General features: G+C 34.6%; 1 protein-coding gene across 1 annotated transcript; it reads right to left on the bottom strand.

Moving 5' to 3' along the window:
• Positions 1-4,511: 4,511 nt before the first annotated feature.
• On the bottom strand, positions 4,512-5,968 carry LOC110030908 (scarecrow-like protein 23). The gene has a single exon (XM_020733890.1). The coding sequence runs from the start codon at positions 5,885-5,887 to the stop codon at positions 4,523-4,525; it is 1,365 nt and encodes a 454-aa protein (XP_020589549.1). The 5' UTR covers positions 5,888-5,968; the 3' UTR covers positions 4,512-4,522.
• Between the last annotated feature and the right edge of the window lie 12,830 nt (positions 5,969-18,798).

Here is an 18,798-nt window from a genome sequence, read left to right as displayed (position 1 = left end):
ACATATAATATTATAACACCTACTCTTTCATATTTATCAGCATAACACTCAAATATTTAACGTTGCTTCAAAAACATCATAATTATTATTTTTGAGAAGTCAAATATATCATTTTATGCATAAGATCATGACACTATGATATAGTGATGAATATCATTCATACATTAGGTTCAAAGGTATTAAGACGCAAAACTATCATTATTTTTTAGCACAGAAAAAATCACTTAATGTCTATTTTTATTAAGTATTGGGGAAAAATAAATATGCAAGTGGAGCAAAATTGCTAAATTATATGCAATAAAATATTAACTTTTGTTATATATTTCGAGAAATCACAAATTTTATGCAGCAAGTATAACATTTTCCGGCTCCTAAATATGTAAATACATTAATTTACTGGTTTTTTTAATTCAAAATTTTTCCCTTTTTTTTTTAATTTCTTTATGTTGAGGCAAAAAGAGTGTTAAAGAAGAAGCTAAAAAGAGGATCGCTAAATACATCCCAACAAAAACTACAACAGTTGAAAGAGCAAAACAACAAATAGAAGGCCAAAAAGCACTGTCGGTGAATAAGGGAAAGGAGAAAATAAATTAAAAATAATAATAATATTCGAATTGAAAATAAATAAAAAGTGTGGGGCCAAAAAAAAAATCTTTATTTATTATTTTTTATTTTTTTTTTCTTTTTCTCAAAAATGTTTGTTGCTTTAATGATGAAAAGTTATGTTGCTTTCATTTCAGATTTATTTGTGTCTTTATCATTTCATTTTTCTCCTTGTTTTTTTTCACCTTCTTTTATTCCAATGTGTTGTCCAGCTTTGGGAAAAAATTTGCGTACGTCAAGGGGTACGCATCTCTGCGTACATAATAGTGTGCATGGGAGTTACATGAGAGTTACAAGGGGGTTATAACCTGTTGTACCTCTCGTGTAACTCCCGTGTAACCTCATGTGTAAATCCCGTGTAACCCCGCTGTAACAATTATACATGCTTGTAACTCCTATGTAACTCTCGTGTACACGCTTGTAACTCTCATGTTGTAACTCCACGCTTGTAACTCTCATGTAACTCTCATGTAACTCCCGTGTACACTATTATATACGCAGAGATGCGTACCCCTTAACGCACGCAAATTTTTTGCCCAGCTTTGGCATAACACATCAAAACGATCTAAACCTGACTCAAAAATTTGGGTTCGGGCTAAAATTTTTGAACCTGTCTAATTTTTCAAACTGCGTTTGGGTTGATACGCCGATACTAAATTGTTTCAAAATCAACATATCAACCCAAAATTGACCCAGGATGGACTCAAAATTGACTTGATTTTGACCCAATAGCTACCATTCCTTATGTTAAATGGGTAAAATAGGTCGTATTTGGGTTGACAAGTTGAGGATCGGTTATGTTCGGGTAGGACTTTCTAACACGATTAATATTTGTGTTGGGTTCTGATTAAATTATTTCGGGACAAGTCATACCCAAACCCAACCCACGAACCTTATTTAACACTGCAAGTGGTATAGAAGTGTTATATGCCACTTTGATATCAAAAATAATTTCTAAGATCAAATTAATTGATAAAATAAGGCAAGGTTGAACATATAGCAAGCACGATGGATGGGTGTCAATCATTTTTATTATGTTAGACACCTAAATACATGTTTTATATGTGTATTCTGACAACAAAAACTAACATATTGGATCAAGCTCACCTCCAAAAGTGTCTAAATCGAGCATTTATGCCAAGTGGTTGGATTTCATCTCTTCCATTGAGGTAACCTAGCTCACCTAGGGAGGGACAAGTATTATAGATGGACAACATTACTAGCTAGCATGCAAGTCTATCAATATTTAAAAGTGTGGCTAGACATCCTTGTCATTATCTTTTCATTAAGATATCATGAATAGACATCGTACTAAATATATTTTCTATTAATCTACTTTTTTTTTTTATAAAAGAAAAGTCAAGATGTCATCTTTTCCCCGAATCTTTTTTTTTTTCTCACATATACTGAAATCTTAAAAACCTCTCCTGAGCTATTTTTTCGTCTTATCGGAGTCGTTCAAGTTTAACGTACAAACCCTCAGACAAAATATGATTAAGAAGATAAACCAATAATAAGAATAATCAATTAATTTTCTCATTTCTCATATGATGAATTTTAGAATGGAAGCACCAAAGAAAATTAAAAAAAAAAATGTAGGCTCCACTTATCTCAAATTATTAAATGTCATGAGAGCGAAGGCACGATCTTTAAAGCATTAAAATCCAAAAAATTATGCATGCCCCCACCGGCTTAAATAATTCAATATCGTACTCTTTCTTCGCATGCAAAACTCTTTCCAAGCTTCCGCGCAGCTCAGCATGTGCACATGCACTCAACCAATCCAAATTTCACACGTGGCAGATGTGATTTCTCCAATTGTCCCATTACTTGATTCCATGCAGGATCATTCACAAAAATACAAATCAGCTCCCCATTTTTGTTAAATGATTTAGTTCTCTGCAGAAAAAAAAAAAAATTTATTTTTTATTTGAATTAAAATTGTTATTGTTAGAAATTGCCTGAATTTACGGTTAGGGCACTCAAGGGATTCAGACTTCATCAATCAAGACAATTTAACATAAGTATTGTTTTCTGACAAAGAAGTCCTTTCTCTCTCTCATGCAATTCAATCGTGGGGGCATTCCCAAACATATGATGACATGGTATATATGAATACGGCCATACATGCTAATAATGCTCTTTCAAGGGCCTGCATCATAGAGATTAAACAATCTTATGCCCTTCGGAACCCTACATCATAAGATGAGTCATTTTTTAGCGAAGCCCACATGTAAAGTGGTGGATCTAAGCCTACTTGTCGAAGTGGTCAATTTAAATGCACCTGTCGAAGTGTTCGAATTAAAGCATTTGTCGAAGTGCTCGATCTAAGCCCACCGGTTGAAGTGACAAAACTAAATCCATTTGTCGAAGTGCTCGATTTAAACTCACTTGTTGAAGTGGTTTATCTAGACTCACATGCCAAACTTGTCAAGCTAAACCCGCATGCCGAAGTGATTGGTCTAACTGATGACAAACCATCGGAGAAGATCATCATTACATATAATAACATGTGTAAATCTTTATTAATGGCGTCACCTGACACACATATCACAAATTTTTCGCCAAAACACTGCTCAAGGAGTAAAGTACAAGATATAATTTTATATTTTTTTTCTCATTTATTGAAGGGATGTAAGAGATTATGAAGGTATACGTTTTTGGGCCTTCGAAAATGAACTCTCTCTCTCTCTCTCTCAATGGATACCTCAATACAGGCAATGACAAGTTTCACTTAAGACCTTGCTAATAGGGGTATTCGACTGAGACGACAAACGGACCAGGTAAACGAGAAGTGGGCTCCGTAAAACTTGAGTCAAAGCGACAATTGAGCTACGATTCACTCAACAAAACAAATTGGTTTATCTGTTGACCGCTTGACCTGCTTCCCATGATTGTGATTAAACGGCTGAGCCGCTTTTATCGCGGCTGAAAATATCGATATTCAACCGAACGTCTCGGTTGACCACACACTAGGCACGTTTGCCACCCAATAGATCAGCTCATAATGGTACATTCTAGCGAATCGACAAATCAATTACCGTCGTAACAAAATTCAAATTCGAATACAAAAATGGAATGAAATCCATATAATTTATTAGAACATTAATATGTTAAAAACGGTTTTTTAAAATGTTTTCTCCTTTCTAAAATTATACAAAATATGTTCATATAAATAAAAGACAAAAAAAAACGATCAAGAAGAGGCAGGTCATTTGGACTCCACCGGTTCTCTCTGCACTAACTCTTGGTTAAATTTATTTTGATTTCACTAAACTCTCAAGATGAATTCACGAAAGACAATCCCGGATCTAACACTAATCAACATATTATGCTCGGAGGCAATAAAGAAAAAAAAAATGCTGAAATCTAAAAATAATTTGACACTATAGTTTATAAACATTATTAAATTATGATAATTATTTAGTTAATTGTTTCCATATTTATAATTTCATGAATAATGATAGGAATAAAATTTCAATTTTGTTAAACCCTATGAATGATAAATTGAATTATTTTTTTAAAATTTTACTAAACCACCCCCATCTAAATAGTAAGAGTACTATTTTGCATAAATAATAGAGAAAATTAATTATTTAACTGGATACGAACCTAATATAAATTTTATAATACATTAATCTCAAAATAAATAAATAAATAAATAAATAAACTTAAAATTTTATTCCAATTAAATTTGAGCAAATATTCTTACCTTTATTTTTTCCAATAATAACAACTAAAAACCTTTTAAAATGCCTCTCAATTATGCAAATTGATCCGGAAAATTCATTACTAAAGAATTCAACATCCGGCTAATAAGAACTGAAAAAAAAAACCAATAATAATAATAATAATAATAATAATAATAATAATACAATAAAGAAAAATTGAAACCATTTTTATTTTATTTTTTAAATTTTCAAAAAGAGATCCCTTCACTCCTGTCCCATTCCTCCTCCCCTCCATCTTCTTCTTTTCCGGCAATGTTCGCCGGCCGCCACGCCGAAGCGGTAAGAAGCGATAAATCCTTCCATCCCAATTTCAATCTCCCTCCTTCCTCCGCCAACGTGTACCCCTTCCACGGCACCATTCCCAAAAGCAAGCTCGCCTGAGCAGCCGGACTTCCGGCGAGAGAAACTGGACGGAAGCCTACTCGCCGGAGCTCATCCCCCCACCTTTCTACCTTCACCTCCCCAGTCCTCTTCGGCCCTCCAACCGCCACAATATTTTTTATCTCCCCACCCAAAACCCCTCTCTCCACTTCCCATCTCTCTTCCCCACCACCCCCTCCATCCCCAATCGCATCAAACAGAGCAGAATAGTAATGCAGGGCTTCGACAAACCTGCCGAGGAATCCTCCGCCGCTGCCATGGCCGAGATCCTGTTCGACGACGGTGAGGAGACGGGGGCGGAGGGAGGATAAGAATTGTGCGGCGGCGATATCTGATCCAGTGACATCGTAGAGGCAATGTTGGGTCCAGTGAACGACAGTAGCTTCTGCGGGGTTACGGTGGCAGAAAGGAGTAAAATCGGTTGCGAGGTCGGCTATCTTGCCTTCGAGCGGGGTGAATTGAAAGGGGAGGTTGAGGGAAGCGGCGAAATCGGCTAATCGCCGGCCGGTGGCTTCGAGGAGATCGGAATCAGGGCCAATTCCGGTGATTCGAATTGATTCAATGGGGCGGGGACGAGATGCGAGGATGTGGAAGAGACCCGGCCACTGAAGGCCCTGCATGATGTCGAAATCGACGATGTGGAGACGGGAGAAGAAGTGGATGGATTGGAAGATGGCCTGGTTGGAGGTGAAGTGTGAGAATTTGATGAGAGGGGTGAGGGAGTTGAGGAGGTGGAAGGAACGGGGGATGCGGTGAGTTAGGGTTAGGGTTTTGAGAGGGAGAGGGGAGTATGAGGAGAGGTATGAGGAGAGGATGCGGGCCCGGAGGGCATCGGAGAAGTAAGCGGCGACGCGTTCGGGGGAGGAGCCGAAGGGAGACGATAGAGAAGTGATTTCGGGAAGGAAGGTGAGGGCGCCGGAGAGATTGTCGACGGCGACTGATTCGGCGCATTGGAGGAGGAGGCTGAGGAGACGGAGGCCGCGGGATTCGATCTCCGGAGAGTCGGCGGCGGGCGGGTCGGTGGAGATGTCGAGGTTGGGGTGTTTGAGGGGGCGGGGGTCGGAGGAGGAGGATGGGGAGGAGGAGCGCTTGGAAGTCGCCGGAGCGGCTTCGGAGGAGGAGGTGGTCGTGGTGGGATTGATGGGGGATGGAGGGAGGAGGCTTTGGAGCATGATGGCAGGAATTCGGGGTTCCAGCCTTCCAGAGAGATGAGGAAGAGACAGAGCTGTGTAAGTGATTCGGATTTTGTGAGGAGGAGGGAAAAATAGTTATAATAATAATTATTATTATTATCATAAATATATATATATATATATTTTTTTCATTATGGCCGTAGTTATAATTGATTTTGGACTGAATTTTTAGTTTTTTATATGAACGTAATAGTAGATGAACAAGAAAATATTTAAGCTGAGGGGGACCAGTGGTGTAGGCATTGAAATCAAATTAAGCTATTGTTGGTTTAGGGTCTTTCAATCTAGGCATAATAAGAACTTGTCAAAACCATTATTAGATATGTGGGTCAAGTAAAACCATACAAAGATAATGAGTTATGTGGGGATTTTTAGATTGAACTTTAGGTAATTTAAATAAAAATATTATGTTGTTTTTAGATTTAGGAGATTAAATGTTTTAATTAGTCAACATATTTAGAAGAATGTGCCACGTGACAAGTGGATCCACACTTCTTAAGAACCTAACTAACCAACCAGTGTATTGCAGTAGATACCACTTGCCACGTGTTAAGTGCTCATTGGACTCCGAACACAAATTTGTGTCAAGTGTTCTGATGCAATATTCACTCATTAGAGTGAAAATGAGCAAAGACAACTTATGAGTTTGGCTGAAATTCAAGTCTAGAAATGGCATGCGGGTTAAACTTGATAAACTAGTTTTAAATAGACTCGTTCGTTTAAGAAAACATTAAATGTATAATGCACTTAATATATATTAAAATATAAGATTTTGATTATAAATTATTTAATTGGTTAAAAAAATATTTATTTTCTTTTCTCAACTATTATTTTTTAAATAACATTTCTTCTATATGTTCTTATAACAATTGTTTGAAACAAAATTATTTTTTTTTTTTGTGATTCATAGTGAATCAACTAGCTTTTAAGTCAACTAAAACACATAAAATTAACCTCGTTTAGGCTCTTGCATTGTTGGTCTGAGTGGCGAAAGAATATTGCATCTAGAGATTGATGCAATTTTGTGTGTATTAGCAGCCTTACTCATGTATTAAATTAAATTTTTATCACTAAAACGAGTCTTTTTGCACATATAGTAGGTCCTAATTGAAGTCTAAACTGCATCAAAATTTCTGAGCGGAGAGGAGAAGAACCGGTTGCGGGGAAGAAAGCAGCGCTGGCAAGGGAACTATTAACACAAATTTTATTTTCGTAATATTAATTTCTGGGACGTGAAATATGTGAATAATAATGTGTAATAGAAAATTCAGCTTGCCGTGGCATACACGACGTCAACAGCTTGCTCTGGTTATTCCTGTCTTTTTATTATTATTATTATTATTATTATTATATTAAATTCAAGAGGCAATTTTCCATAAGATTATAATATTTTTATTATTATTTTTTTTTATAAGAAATGTTATGATATCCAGATGCAGTCAAAGGCCTCCCTAGGTGATTAATTATCTGCCTTTTTATAAAATTAATAAGTATGAAGACTCTTATATTTATAAATACAACCTCTAACTTTTCAAATTTATGAAGAGGCCCCTAAACTCAACTTACGGCCGTGCACATTGGAGAGAAAAAAATATATATATATTTAGAAATGAAACCCAGAAAAACTTTGCAATACTTATAACAAATTATGATGAAATGTAGTAATCTTGTGACAAGCTAATTTAAAATATATTAAAAATCAAGTAGATTATTGATGTAGTTAACGTCAATTAGAAGCACATTTGAATATTTATATTTTTGTCCCAATCCTCCATTGTTTTTCAATTTAATTAACTCAGTTTAAATATTCAGATAATTTGTAATTAGAAAAGACTCCAAAATAAGAGTAATCAAAAAACTATTTTTATTACAAGGAGGTCGACATATAGAATCTTTAATTAGGAAAGGCAACCAAAATTGTCTCTAGTTCTTAGGATGGTGACTTGAGCGATAGAGGATGATATATATCTTATCAATATTATATTTTATATTCAAATTTAAATTTTCCAACCCTTCATAATTTTATAATTCTGATCCTTTAATTTTTACATATAAGCCCACTTAGCCATGCATGAAAAAAGTGTGTTTCCTTTTTTTAAAAGTTAAAGTAGTAATATTCTTATGTGATGAAAGATCTGGATGGTATAAATGTAAAAATTGAATTTCATATGTTGAATGTGAAAATACATAAAATTTAGGCGGTATTAATTTAAAAACCCTTTTCGTCCATGAACTATTCGGTACCATGTACAGCGGCTAGCCATTTGGCAGCTAAAATATGGAGTAATTGAACAGTTATTAGATATTACAGTTGGCTCCAACATTAGATTAGATGTTTTTGTGATAGTTTTTTCTCTGCTGCGGTGCGTTTTCAAAACGATTATTGTGTTTGTTTGAAAAGCACTGTGCGGCGGCTTTTATTAATAAAACACTATGTAATCTTGATAATCTAGGAGGCCCTCGCGTTCGGCGATTTATTCGGTTCGCGGTTACTTGGCTGCCTTCTCTTCTACCCCCTTCAAGCGACGAGACTTTGCTTAGTGTTATTTTTCTTCCCTTGCTCTTCTCCATTCTCCGAGGGATTGCCAACATTTACTTCCTCAGCTCTGCTTCTTCCTTTGGTACCTTCCACCCTTTACCTTCAAAGTTTATTTTGGGTAGCATTTTTGTTGTGGTTTGTGGTATGTGGTCCTCTTGCTCTTTGCGATTTGTTGTTTGCGGCTTTTAGTCTCTTCGCTCTTTGTGTTATGTAATTGGAAGAAAGTGATTTAGAATATTCATGTTTTGTTTTTTCTATAAATTTTTAGATAACTCAATTGTAGTCGCTTCGTTCTTTGTGATTTGTGGTTTAAATAATGGGATTTGGAAGATCCACGTTTCCTTTTTTCTATGAACTTTAGGATAAATTGGTTTGTTCTCTGGTTGTTGTATGCAATTTGTGGTTGGAAGAAAAGGATTTCGAAGATCCGTATTCGATTATACTGCGAAATTTATATCAGAGAACTGTGACTTTATTAGGTGGTCAGATCAAATTTTGATGATTCCACCTTTGAAAGTAATTACACGTGAAGGGTTTCGTTGCAGCTAATATTATCTCGTTAAATAAATCGTGCATTTTAAATTCAACGTTATAATAATATTAGTTATTATTTAATAATTTTATTTTGTTAGTTTGATTGTTGTGTTGCTCGTTGTTTAGTGGGGTGTAAGTTTTTATCATATAATATTCAAATTGAATATCTATTTTCATGTATGCAATGTGCCAAAAAGACTAATTCTATTATGAACAACACAATAGTACAAGTGCAGAAAAAAATTTTTATCATAAAGAGTTGTAACATAGTTGCTATACAACTACACAAAATAGACACATACAGCTATCCCGTAGTAGTTTCTGGCACAATTGTTGCACAATCATTTTTTAATAAGATGCAACTGCCACAAATAGACTCTAAAAAAATATGTTCAACTTTATATATGTATTTTTAGAGTGAAATGCTTTTCTTTATGGCGTGTTTGTTGCAGAGATGTGGTGCTCTACACTTTGTGACATTTTAACAAAAAAAAGTTGTTGTTAGTTGTTAGGTATGGCTCATATACGAGATAAGGAACAGATGCTGGAGGGGAACGAAGCAAGCCTGTGGAGCGGAGCTCGCGAGCGGAAGCTTCTGTCCAATCGGGGGAGTTACAATATATGGGTTGGGGGTGCCGGGACAACGCCCCGGCGGTACGGTACTGGGGTAATTTTGTAATTACATATTGTACTCCAGGGCTATATATATGTGTATTATAACCCTAAGGGGTATCATGTACTCTTTTCAGAAATTGAAAGAAAGTCATTGCTCTGCTCTCAATGACGTAGGCATCTTTGCCAAACCTCGTTAAATATCTGTTTTTTCTTCTGAATTTGTGTCGATTCTTGTTTTTCTTCACCCTAAAATTCCCATCATTAGCTTTTTAAAAAATCGTGGTGGAAAGCTATGTTTTGAAACTTGACATAGCCGTGCAGTGGCTGCTAGAAAGTTTTGTTTTTTTTTTTTCAAAATGTAATAGCTACTGCAACTTTTGGACAACAGGTTCTTTTGCATTACTTTTACAATTATTTTTTCAAACAGTTGTTATTTTCTCGAACATAGCCTTAATCAATAAAAAAACTAGTGAACATAATAAAATATATTTGCGTCCATAAAAAATATGCCTGCTTTAATCTTGAAGGGATCCAACAATCCATAAGGGAGGAGTGCGGCGAAGGCTAGCCCATGGCCAAGAGGTCGTGAGGCCCATTTGATCGACTGAGCGAAGTCATATGAATTATGCCTACAAGACAAAAAATCGACCAAATCGTGAAACAAACAAAAGATAACCGAAGGATACAAGGACATGTTGTCCGACTAGAAACGAGTCAAAAGGGAATTTGAGCCAACCATTACAACCACTCCGATGTGAGAGCCTACCCTCCGGTAGAGTTAATCCAAGGGAATGTCCATCTTTATTGTATCTCCAACTATCACAGGGACGCTCAGAAGCTCATTGTTAGTCATCATTAATCAACAAATATTAATGGAGTTAACTTAGTCGATCTTGCCATAAAACAGCCAAATGATAAGCTTATAGATGTAAAATAACATAAATACTTTAGTAATAACCTCTTAAAAAGGTAGAGGTAAAAATGTAATACACCATTGTATGTTTTGTACCATCTCCTTGATAAATAAAAGAATTATTTTAAAAATAAGACACACATAATGCAGTTGATTACTATTCTCTCTCTTTGTCCATTCTTATCTCTCCTTACCTATACTATATTTTTTTTAGTGTGATTCAAAAACAAATTAACCTTCAATATTTGTATTTTAATATTTAATCCTCATCTTCCATTTCCATTCCATTTTCTAATGACTTATTTCTTATGAAATTAGATTACATACTTGCTTGCATGCTACTTTCCTTCTTTTCATATATGTTGCTTGTGATTTTAATTTTTCATTCTATATTTATTTATTTATTTTTACATAATTTTTTATAATTTTTTTCTTAATTTTTTTATGCTTCATTGATTTTTTTATATTAATGTTAAAAGGCATATTTAAGAGCTCGTTTGGGGTTGTTAATATGTGCGGGGGCATTTGAATCGCGCGTTTTGTCTGCTTATCTGAAAACACAATTCCACTTTTACACTAAACGTTGGTCGTGGATCGACCCCCGCGGTTGACCCCCGGGTCGCGTTTCAGGATAAGTTGTTTATCTTGAAACGCATAAGCTGACCCAAATGCACCCTTAATGATTTTTCTTTTAATCTAGAGATGTATCTAAAATCATTTTCTATATATACGAGGACCGTGTTCTAAAGATTGAAAAAAATAGTATTTTGGTGTGACATGAAGAAAGATCTGAGTGGTATAAATCTAAAAAAGGTAAACATAAGGTGTTATAAATCTAAATACATAAGAATTAGGTGGTATTTATGTAAATGTCCAGAAATTTATATGAGAAACGTAGCTTTCAAGCACTTGCAATATATTGCTGGCTTCTTCTGCATTTGGCATCATCTTCACATTCCACCACTTTACCCGATTAATATATTGAGAAATTTACATACACATCACATAATTTTTATGCATTTACATATCTAACACTTAATAGTTTATTATTCACGTTTGTAACAGTTGGTATTAAACATTTTCATATAAAAAAGGTGTATTTAGATGTTATTTATAAATATAAGAAAATTTAGATGTTGAATATATACATACATAAGAATTGTGTGGTATGTATGTAAACGTGAATCATATTTTTTACAATGATATTGACATTATGGTTCTATTCTATGGTGGGACAACACCAAATTATTGAGCCATGCGCTGTCAAATAATTTATATTTTTTTTAAATCTTGCAATAGTAAATTATATTTATAAATTTAACCATAAATTTCAGCACCTAAATTTAAAAGTTGTCGGTGCATTTCATAATCTAGAGTTTTATTGATTTTAATAAAATTTTCAAAAAAAAAAAAAAATTATGGAGATTAGTTTTTTTTAGTCGTCTTAGATGGTTTGGTCACATTAAACGTTGACAATCTGATGATCCGATTAGGACATTAGATGTTTTAGATTCGACTTGTGTTAAGAAAGACAGAGGTAGACCTAAGAAGACTCGGGCTTATTGTATTAAAAATGATCTTTATTTACTAGAACTAAATGAAAATAAGACACTAAATAGGACGCAATAGAAAAAAAATTTTCATGTAGCCGACCCCACGTAGTGGGATTAAGGCTTTGTTGAATGTGACACTAATAAATTTACTCCATCTTATGCATACATAAGATAGAGTGTATGTAAGAGATAAAATAGATAAAAATTGATTGGTATATATGTAAATCATCTAAAAATAAAAATGAGAATTAAAAGAGGAGAGAGAATGAGTATTTATGTAATAGGAATTTGAGTAGAATGCCAACTAAGCCTAAATTCCTTTTTCATGCTAATATTAATCCATTTACCCACCCTCATAAAGATGACATTAATTTGTTTACATATTGTTTAATATTATAAATTAACCCCTTAAATTAATCTTAATTATGAATAACCTCCTAGTCTATGACCGCTTAATCTAATAATTATTGGCACAATTTAATATCGTGTGGTACAAACATATATTGTTCATGCAATAGAACAAAAACTTTGGATCTTATCATAAAATTTAGGATGCTCGAGACAACCGGTTATGATATTTTAATCCATCCACTCCTATATATATATTTTGACCACACTCATGGTTTAATTATATATATATATATATATATATATATATATCATATTATATATGGATGAAATCATATTTAATTATTTATTCGTTGTATATCTTTACCAGATTGAAATGTTAAAAATAAGTCCAATCATGCAAATAATAAAATTTTAAACCTGTCACCGGCCATCAAAATAATGTAAAGTAAAAAAAAAAGGAGAAATAGTTTTCAAATCAATTGAAAAATGATTACAGAGTTGGATAGGTGTAATTTAGATGTCTGAAATTACAAGTACACCGCCAAATGGCATGCAATTAACTAATGGTTAATTAATTAATTAATTAATTGATATTTTTCATTATAATTTATAAGTTAGTGTTCTCTTGTTGCCTGCTGCCATATTTGGATTAAAGCTAATTATTTATCACTAATCTGTCTCTATAATTACAGCTCTATAGTTTTTTTCTATAAATATATTTTTATTTATATTATTAAATCTTCTTTTATATATAACTAGTCTTTAAACCTAGATTATATTCGTTCATTAATCACACTCATAAATAAAAAATGAGAGAGAAAACAATCTCAAGTTTATAATATTTGTGATATTTACATATACTTAGAGTAAATAGAAGTTAAAAAGTGGAATAGCAATAATGTCCTTGAAATTCTCATTGGGCAATCATTTTACTCGTTCCCAGGTTGGTGAGTCATTCGTCAATTTATTCGTCTGATGCCTACTGCAAAACTCTGCGCTCATCAAATTGATTTCTTGATACGTGTTCGTCCGGAACTGTCGGATATGGTTTAATTCACTTTGATCCTCTACTAGTAAACAATAAAAAATATATAAAATGAACTATTTTATTTTTTTGTTACAGATGATCTCTTATTTAACTGCAAGCATACTGCTATATTTATATTACCGTAGTAATTAAATCATGTGTATAAAATTTTGGGCTTTTTGAGGTTTGTTTGATCTTTAGTAGGTTAGTGGGCTTTTTTAGTTCTATAATTGGGCTATCGTGGGATTAAACTTCTTCATATAATCTGGATATGGACCTAGAGATCCACTAATATGGAATAGTGCTGTACTAAATTTATTTGCATCTGCGCTCCGGACAGATGAACGTGCGGGGAAGGGAACCAAAATGCGGCGAGTCGCCTTCGCCATCGCCGGTGCCGCCGAAGTGCGATGCGGTGCACCGCGCTCTCATCGAATGCCACCATCGCGTTCGCAATGATCTGCAGCGCTCGATCGCGTGCCGTCATCTGAACAGTTCCCTTGCCGAGTGCCTCTTGTCGACTTTCTGCCCTGAGGAAGCTGAGGCGGTTCGATCGCTGTGCTCGAGTGCGGGAACTGCCCTCAAGCGATCTCAGTGCCGGGATGCCCAGCTTTCCCTCTCCGTCTGCCTCGCTTCTCACCAGGAGTCGGATTAAGAAAAACCTAACTCTAACCCTTTTGCTACCGCGCTGAGAAAAGGCTTCGTCACGGTATGAATTCTTTTTGATTGATTGTTTATTTTCTGGATTTTGCGTGGAGCTGCCTTTTTGGTTCGTTGATATAATGATTTGTGATGTTGTGTTCATAGTAGATGTTAGATGGTTGGTTTGATGATACTTCAGATTGACGAATTTATAGATAGCATTTGAGCTTTATTTTAATGGCACCAAGATACTAGTCTTAGGCAGGTCCTGATCAAATCTAAAGACATATAGATATTGATTTTTCTACTTGTAAAATTGAATTGTTGAGGCCAAAATTTGAATAATGAATGAAAAGTCATATGTAAAAAAATTGACAGGACAAAGATTTTACGCATTTTAGAAATCTGTCCCTATTTCTACGATCTCATTGATTCCATTATATTTATTATGTTACAATTACAAGAGATGACGCCCTTTAAGCAGAAGGCCAGAAGAATTATAATCATTAGAAAGATCGGACTCTTTAAACTTTCTACGCAAATGACTACAAAGAAACGAGTTATTTTCTATGTAGCATAACATGATGGTAATTACACAAGGGTTTGACACACCCCTCTCTCATTTTCCCTTTCTTTCAACTTTTGAATTTTTTGTGCTGTATTGTAAGAGACTTATTTATGGGTTTGCTGGAACGAATTAAGTGGATTGATGACTCTTATAAGATTTGGAATAGGCATGCTCTTGGAGAAAGGCTTAGCGGCTGACCTCAAATATGAGAATGGGTTTGGTGATCTCTCAGGCATAATCATAAGTGGTTAGCTTATATTTTTTGGTATAAAAATCCCAGAGAAGCATACCTGCATGCAGCATACATATTAGTTCACATATATTGTTCACCTTCAACTTTGGAATGATAAATGGCAGTACTATTGTCCTTTTGGTTGTATGGAAATTATCTTTATCACATATCTGCAGGTTTTTTTTTTAATGTATGCTGCATGAATTTTATCATTGTCCAGCTTGTCATACATATTAATCCACATTTCAAAATATCACATGCAAGCTTGAGTGATAATATTGTGAATACTATTGTCCAGCTTGCCGGTCCATGGGATTGCAAAACTAGTCACCCACCTTGTCATTTATCATTTGCAATTTGTAGGCCTCGAGATTTAGAAATCCCTTTCAGATTTTTAAAGAATAAATGTGTGAAAGCTATAGAATATATATATATTTTTTTATTGCTAATTACAAATGCCTATCAGGAAGGACGGAAATCAGACAACTAAATGAGGAGTTTTCTATAATTAGGAGCATTCTTATTTCTAATATTTTTATTTTGATTTATTTCCCTTTTCTTATGTGTTAGGCAGGTGACCTCATCCATAAGCCTCCCAGTTCGGGTATTCAGCTCCAACTTTGATTGCTTCATGTCTTCATTTGCAAAAGACCTCTCTGCCAATCGACTCCTTATTTCTGAAAGAGTTCGGCAACCAAACGTTTCCTATTTTCTTTGAGCTATATTATGTTCTTGAGTAATGCTGCTTTGTTTAAACTTTCATAACCAAACCTCTTGGATTTGGGATCCTCTTCAGTCCACAAAGAGTAATTTTCCTCCAACTCCTTCAACTTCTTAAGCAAATCCTCATTCGTTGCATGCCCTTGAAGCTTAGAGTTGATTAGCTCATCGTTCCAAGAGGTCTTAGATCCTCTTCTTCGCAAACCAACGTTCCTGTGAAGGTCAAAAGGTTCATAAAACCAATTACCATTGAATGTCTCATTGATTGGAGTGAGATCCAAGGAGCACCCTTGAGACGTCCTATCCAGATTCCCGCTGGACGAGTTCTCATAGATGTCTTCAATGGGAGCATTTGTTCGAGAGTTGCATTCCCGATGGCCAGAAAAGGATTTTCCCTCACTGTTGTTTTCCAAGTATTTCTGTTGGAATGCAGGCTTGAGATCATCACTTATCCATTCCCTGCTTGGGAGTTCATAATGCTTCTCTGATATCCCTAAATGAGTATGATCGACGATTGTCTATGCTATAGTTAGGTGATGTTGGTGCTGTGCACGAAGCTCTCGGTGGCCTTCCTAAAATAGAACTTTTATTATTTTCATCTACGGTGCCATCTTCCCCACTTTTAGAAACACATTTTTTGAAACATCTTTTGCTTTGCTAATCCTATGTTCTCCATCAATATAAAAGTCGAGAACTTTGTTTTGAGAAGAAATTCGAGATGAGCAAGTTGTTCAATATCTTAGAGGAATTGGAGAACTGCAAGCCGATGTAGGGTCTGAAGAATTTTGACGAACACCAAAGGAACTGGCAGAACTTCGTTTCTCAAAAGCATTCAACCAAAGATTCTCTCTTTCAACTGCTCCATATCTATCTGGAATAAGTGAGCCATCGCTGCGAAGAGGATATCGGTCAACATTTTGATCATTATTACAGCAGGAAATCATTCTGCTCTGATCACTCAAAGAACTAAAACTTCCCTCCTTTAAATGGCTTCAAATAGCTTTAGATGTGAGAGACAAGCTCCTTCGCCAATGTGGATTAGAAGATCTCTCTTCCTTGAAATTTTGATTTAGAGGCTTGAGAACAGAGTCTTCCGGAGTTTCAAAAACGTTACAGTTACTCTCGTGTGTGGAAGTTTCATCTTTGATCTCCTCAGCCACCCCTGAACTGATCTTCTTCCTGCTCTTGTTCGATTCTGAAGGAGCAAAGATGTCGTTTCCACCACTAGATGAAGATCTGTAAGAAAAGTTAGCTATAGATATTGATTTTTCTACTTTAAAATTTTTTTTATTCATATTAAAAACTTTTATGACGCTCAGTAATGGAGAAAAAGACTGATGTAGCAGACTACGTTTAGTAGGATAAATATTTGTTCTTGATGTTATTGCGGGTTTAAGAATACTTTGAAGGTACAAGGTACGTGTGGTTGATACTAGATAGAGTTCCTTTCATGCCTTAGCTGGCTGTTTCACGTGGAATAAAAAAATCATTTAAGTGCCAGAAATTCAATGTATGCCAACCTTATAAGCCATCTACTGAGTTCTATGATTGGCTGATGGACATCACGAGGAAAACATTTTGATGGGGTTTTTTTTTTTTCTTTTATGATTTTAGATATGTAAATTTTATATTAGTTTGAAGGAGGTTAAATTATTTTTAAGAAAATAATTGAAAATAAAGTCACAATAATTGTGAAGGTAAATGACAAAATCATCCTTTATAAAGCATTTATTTTGCAAGTGCTTAATAATGTAAAAGGTGCTGTTCAATTTTAATCACTATAAACTTTTATATTTTTTTTAATTCGATTTTGAATTGCCAATATAAAAGATTAAGTTAATATAATTTTGAATTTGGCAGTGTTGAAAAATTATTTGAGCTTGAGCAAGCTCAGGTTTGACTTTTATTCTGCTTGTTCAAAATGGCTCTCATTGGCTCGTTCGAAATTAGCAAATTAATCTCAGTGCTCTTTATATTTACACAACTAAAATTAATATTTTTCTTATCAGGTCCATGCAAACACTAATTCATATAAATAGTGAACGTATCATTCTTTTTTTAATGTTCGTTAAATGATTAAAATATATATATTTTTTATTTTTTTCATTAAAATTCATTTATTATTATGGATAAAAATAATTTTGATTTAAATATATGACGCGTTAAATATACTATAGATGCTATACTTTAAAACCCGTTTTTTAAATTCAATCAACTTCTTCGAAACCTTATATATTTAGGCTACTGAGAGGTCCTCTTAAGTTCATGAAAACAACTTACTACCAATAATAAATTTTAAATAAAATTTATCTCAAAATTATTGAATTTTATTTGAGGTAAGGCAACATATAAATAATTAATATTACATTAATTGCTATAAAGACAAAGAATGACGCTAAGACTTTGCCAAGCCAAAATAAGTCATTGTTGGAGGTAAAAATACTTCAATCGGTCGTCTCGCATCAGTCGATAAATTAAGCTCTCTCCTCTGACCACCTTACGGCAATCGGTAGGCTAGATCTCTCCTCTAGTCAACTTACGACAGTTGACCGGTCAATTCTCTAAACTTACCGATTAATTCCATAATCAAACAACTAAATGCATAAAACATAAGATATAAAATATTCTATATACACCATCTAATCTCTTAGCAGGCGTGTGTAAAATTTATTTACGATAGATGCAAACTATATAATAAATAGATAACATGATAAGAAGAGAGTCGCAGAACCAATGCAAGGAAAATTGTAATTTAAGAATTTGCATGAATCTTGAAGCTATCGAATGGGTAGAGTTAAGACATGACTGAAAATATATTTGAACACCCAACCTGAGTTCAACCGATTAGTTCCACCTTCTTAGGGCTAGGATCGGCTGTGCCAGAGGGGATTTGAACACCCAACCTGAGAGGTCTTTCACTGAGGTTATCATCCAATATGCCGAGGTACGTGAATATTAATCTGTTCGTTTGTTTATAAGATTATAAATCAATGAAAATTAAAAGAATCAAGCAATAAACATTGTATCTGAACTTGAAGCTTAACAGGGTTAATACCATAAATATACAATTTCTTGAGATAGTAAGTGAAATCACAAAAAATTTGGCTTCGTGTCCTGTAGCCGTTCCTATACCCGCACGCGGCGACCACGATGCTGCACCGGCAGCACAGCAGTTGCTCCCACGGCCACACTGACG

The sequence above is a fragment of the Phalaenopsis equestris genome, unplaced genomic scaffold, assembly GCF_001263595.1.
Source record: "Phalaenopsis equestris unplaced genomic scaffold, ASM126359v1 Scaffold000761, whole genome shotgun sequence".
Lineage (NCBI taxonomy): Eukaryota > Viridiplantae > Streptophyta > Magnoliopsida > Asparagales > Orchidaceae > Phalaenopsis > Phalaenopsis equestris.
The sequence above is the reverse complement of the archived record's forward strand: the minus strand, read 5'-3'. Positions and strand labels throughout refer to the sequence as shown.

Coding starts and splice junctions, on each gene's coding strand:
- LOC110030908 (XM_020733890.1), bottom strand. CDS start 5,887: ATGCTCCAAAGCCTCCTCCCTCCATCCCCCATCAATCCCACCACGACC.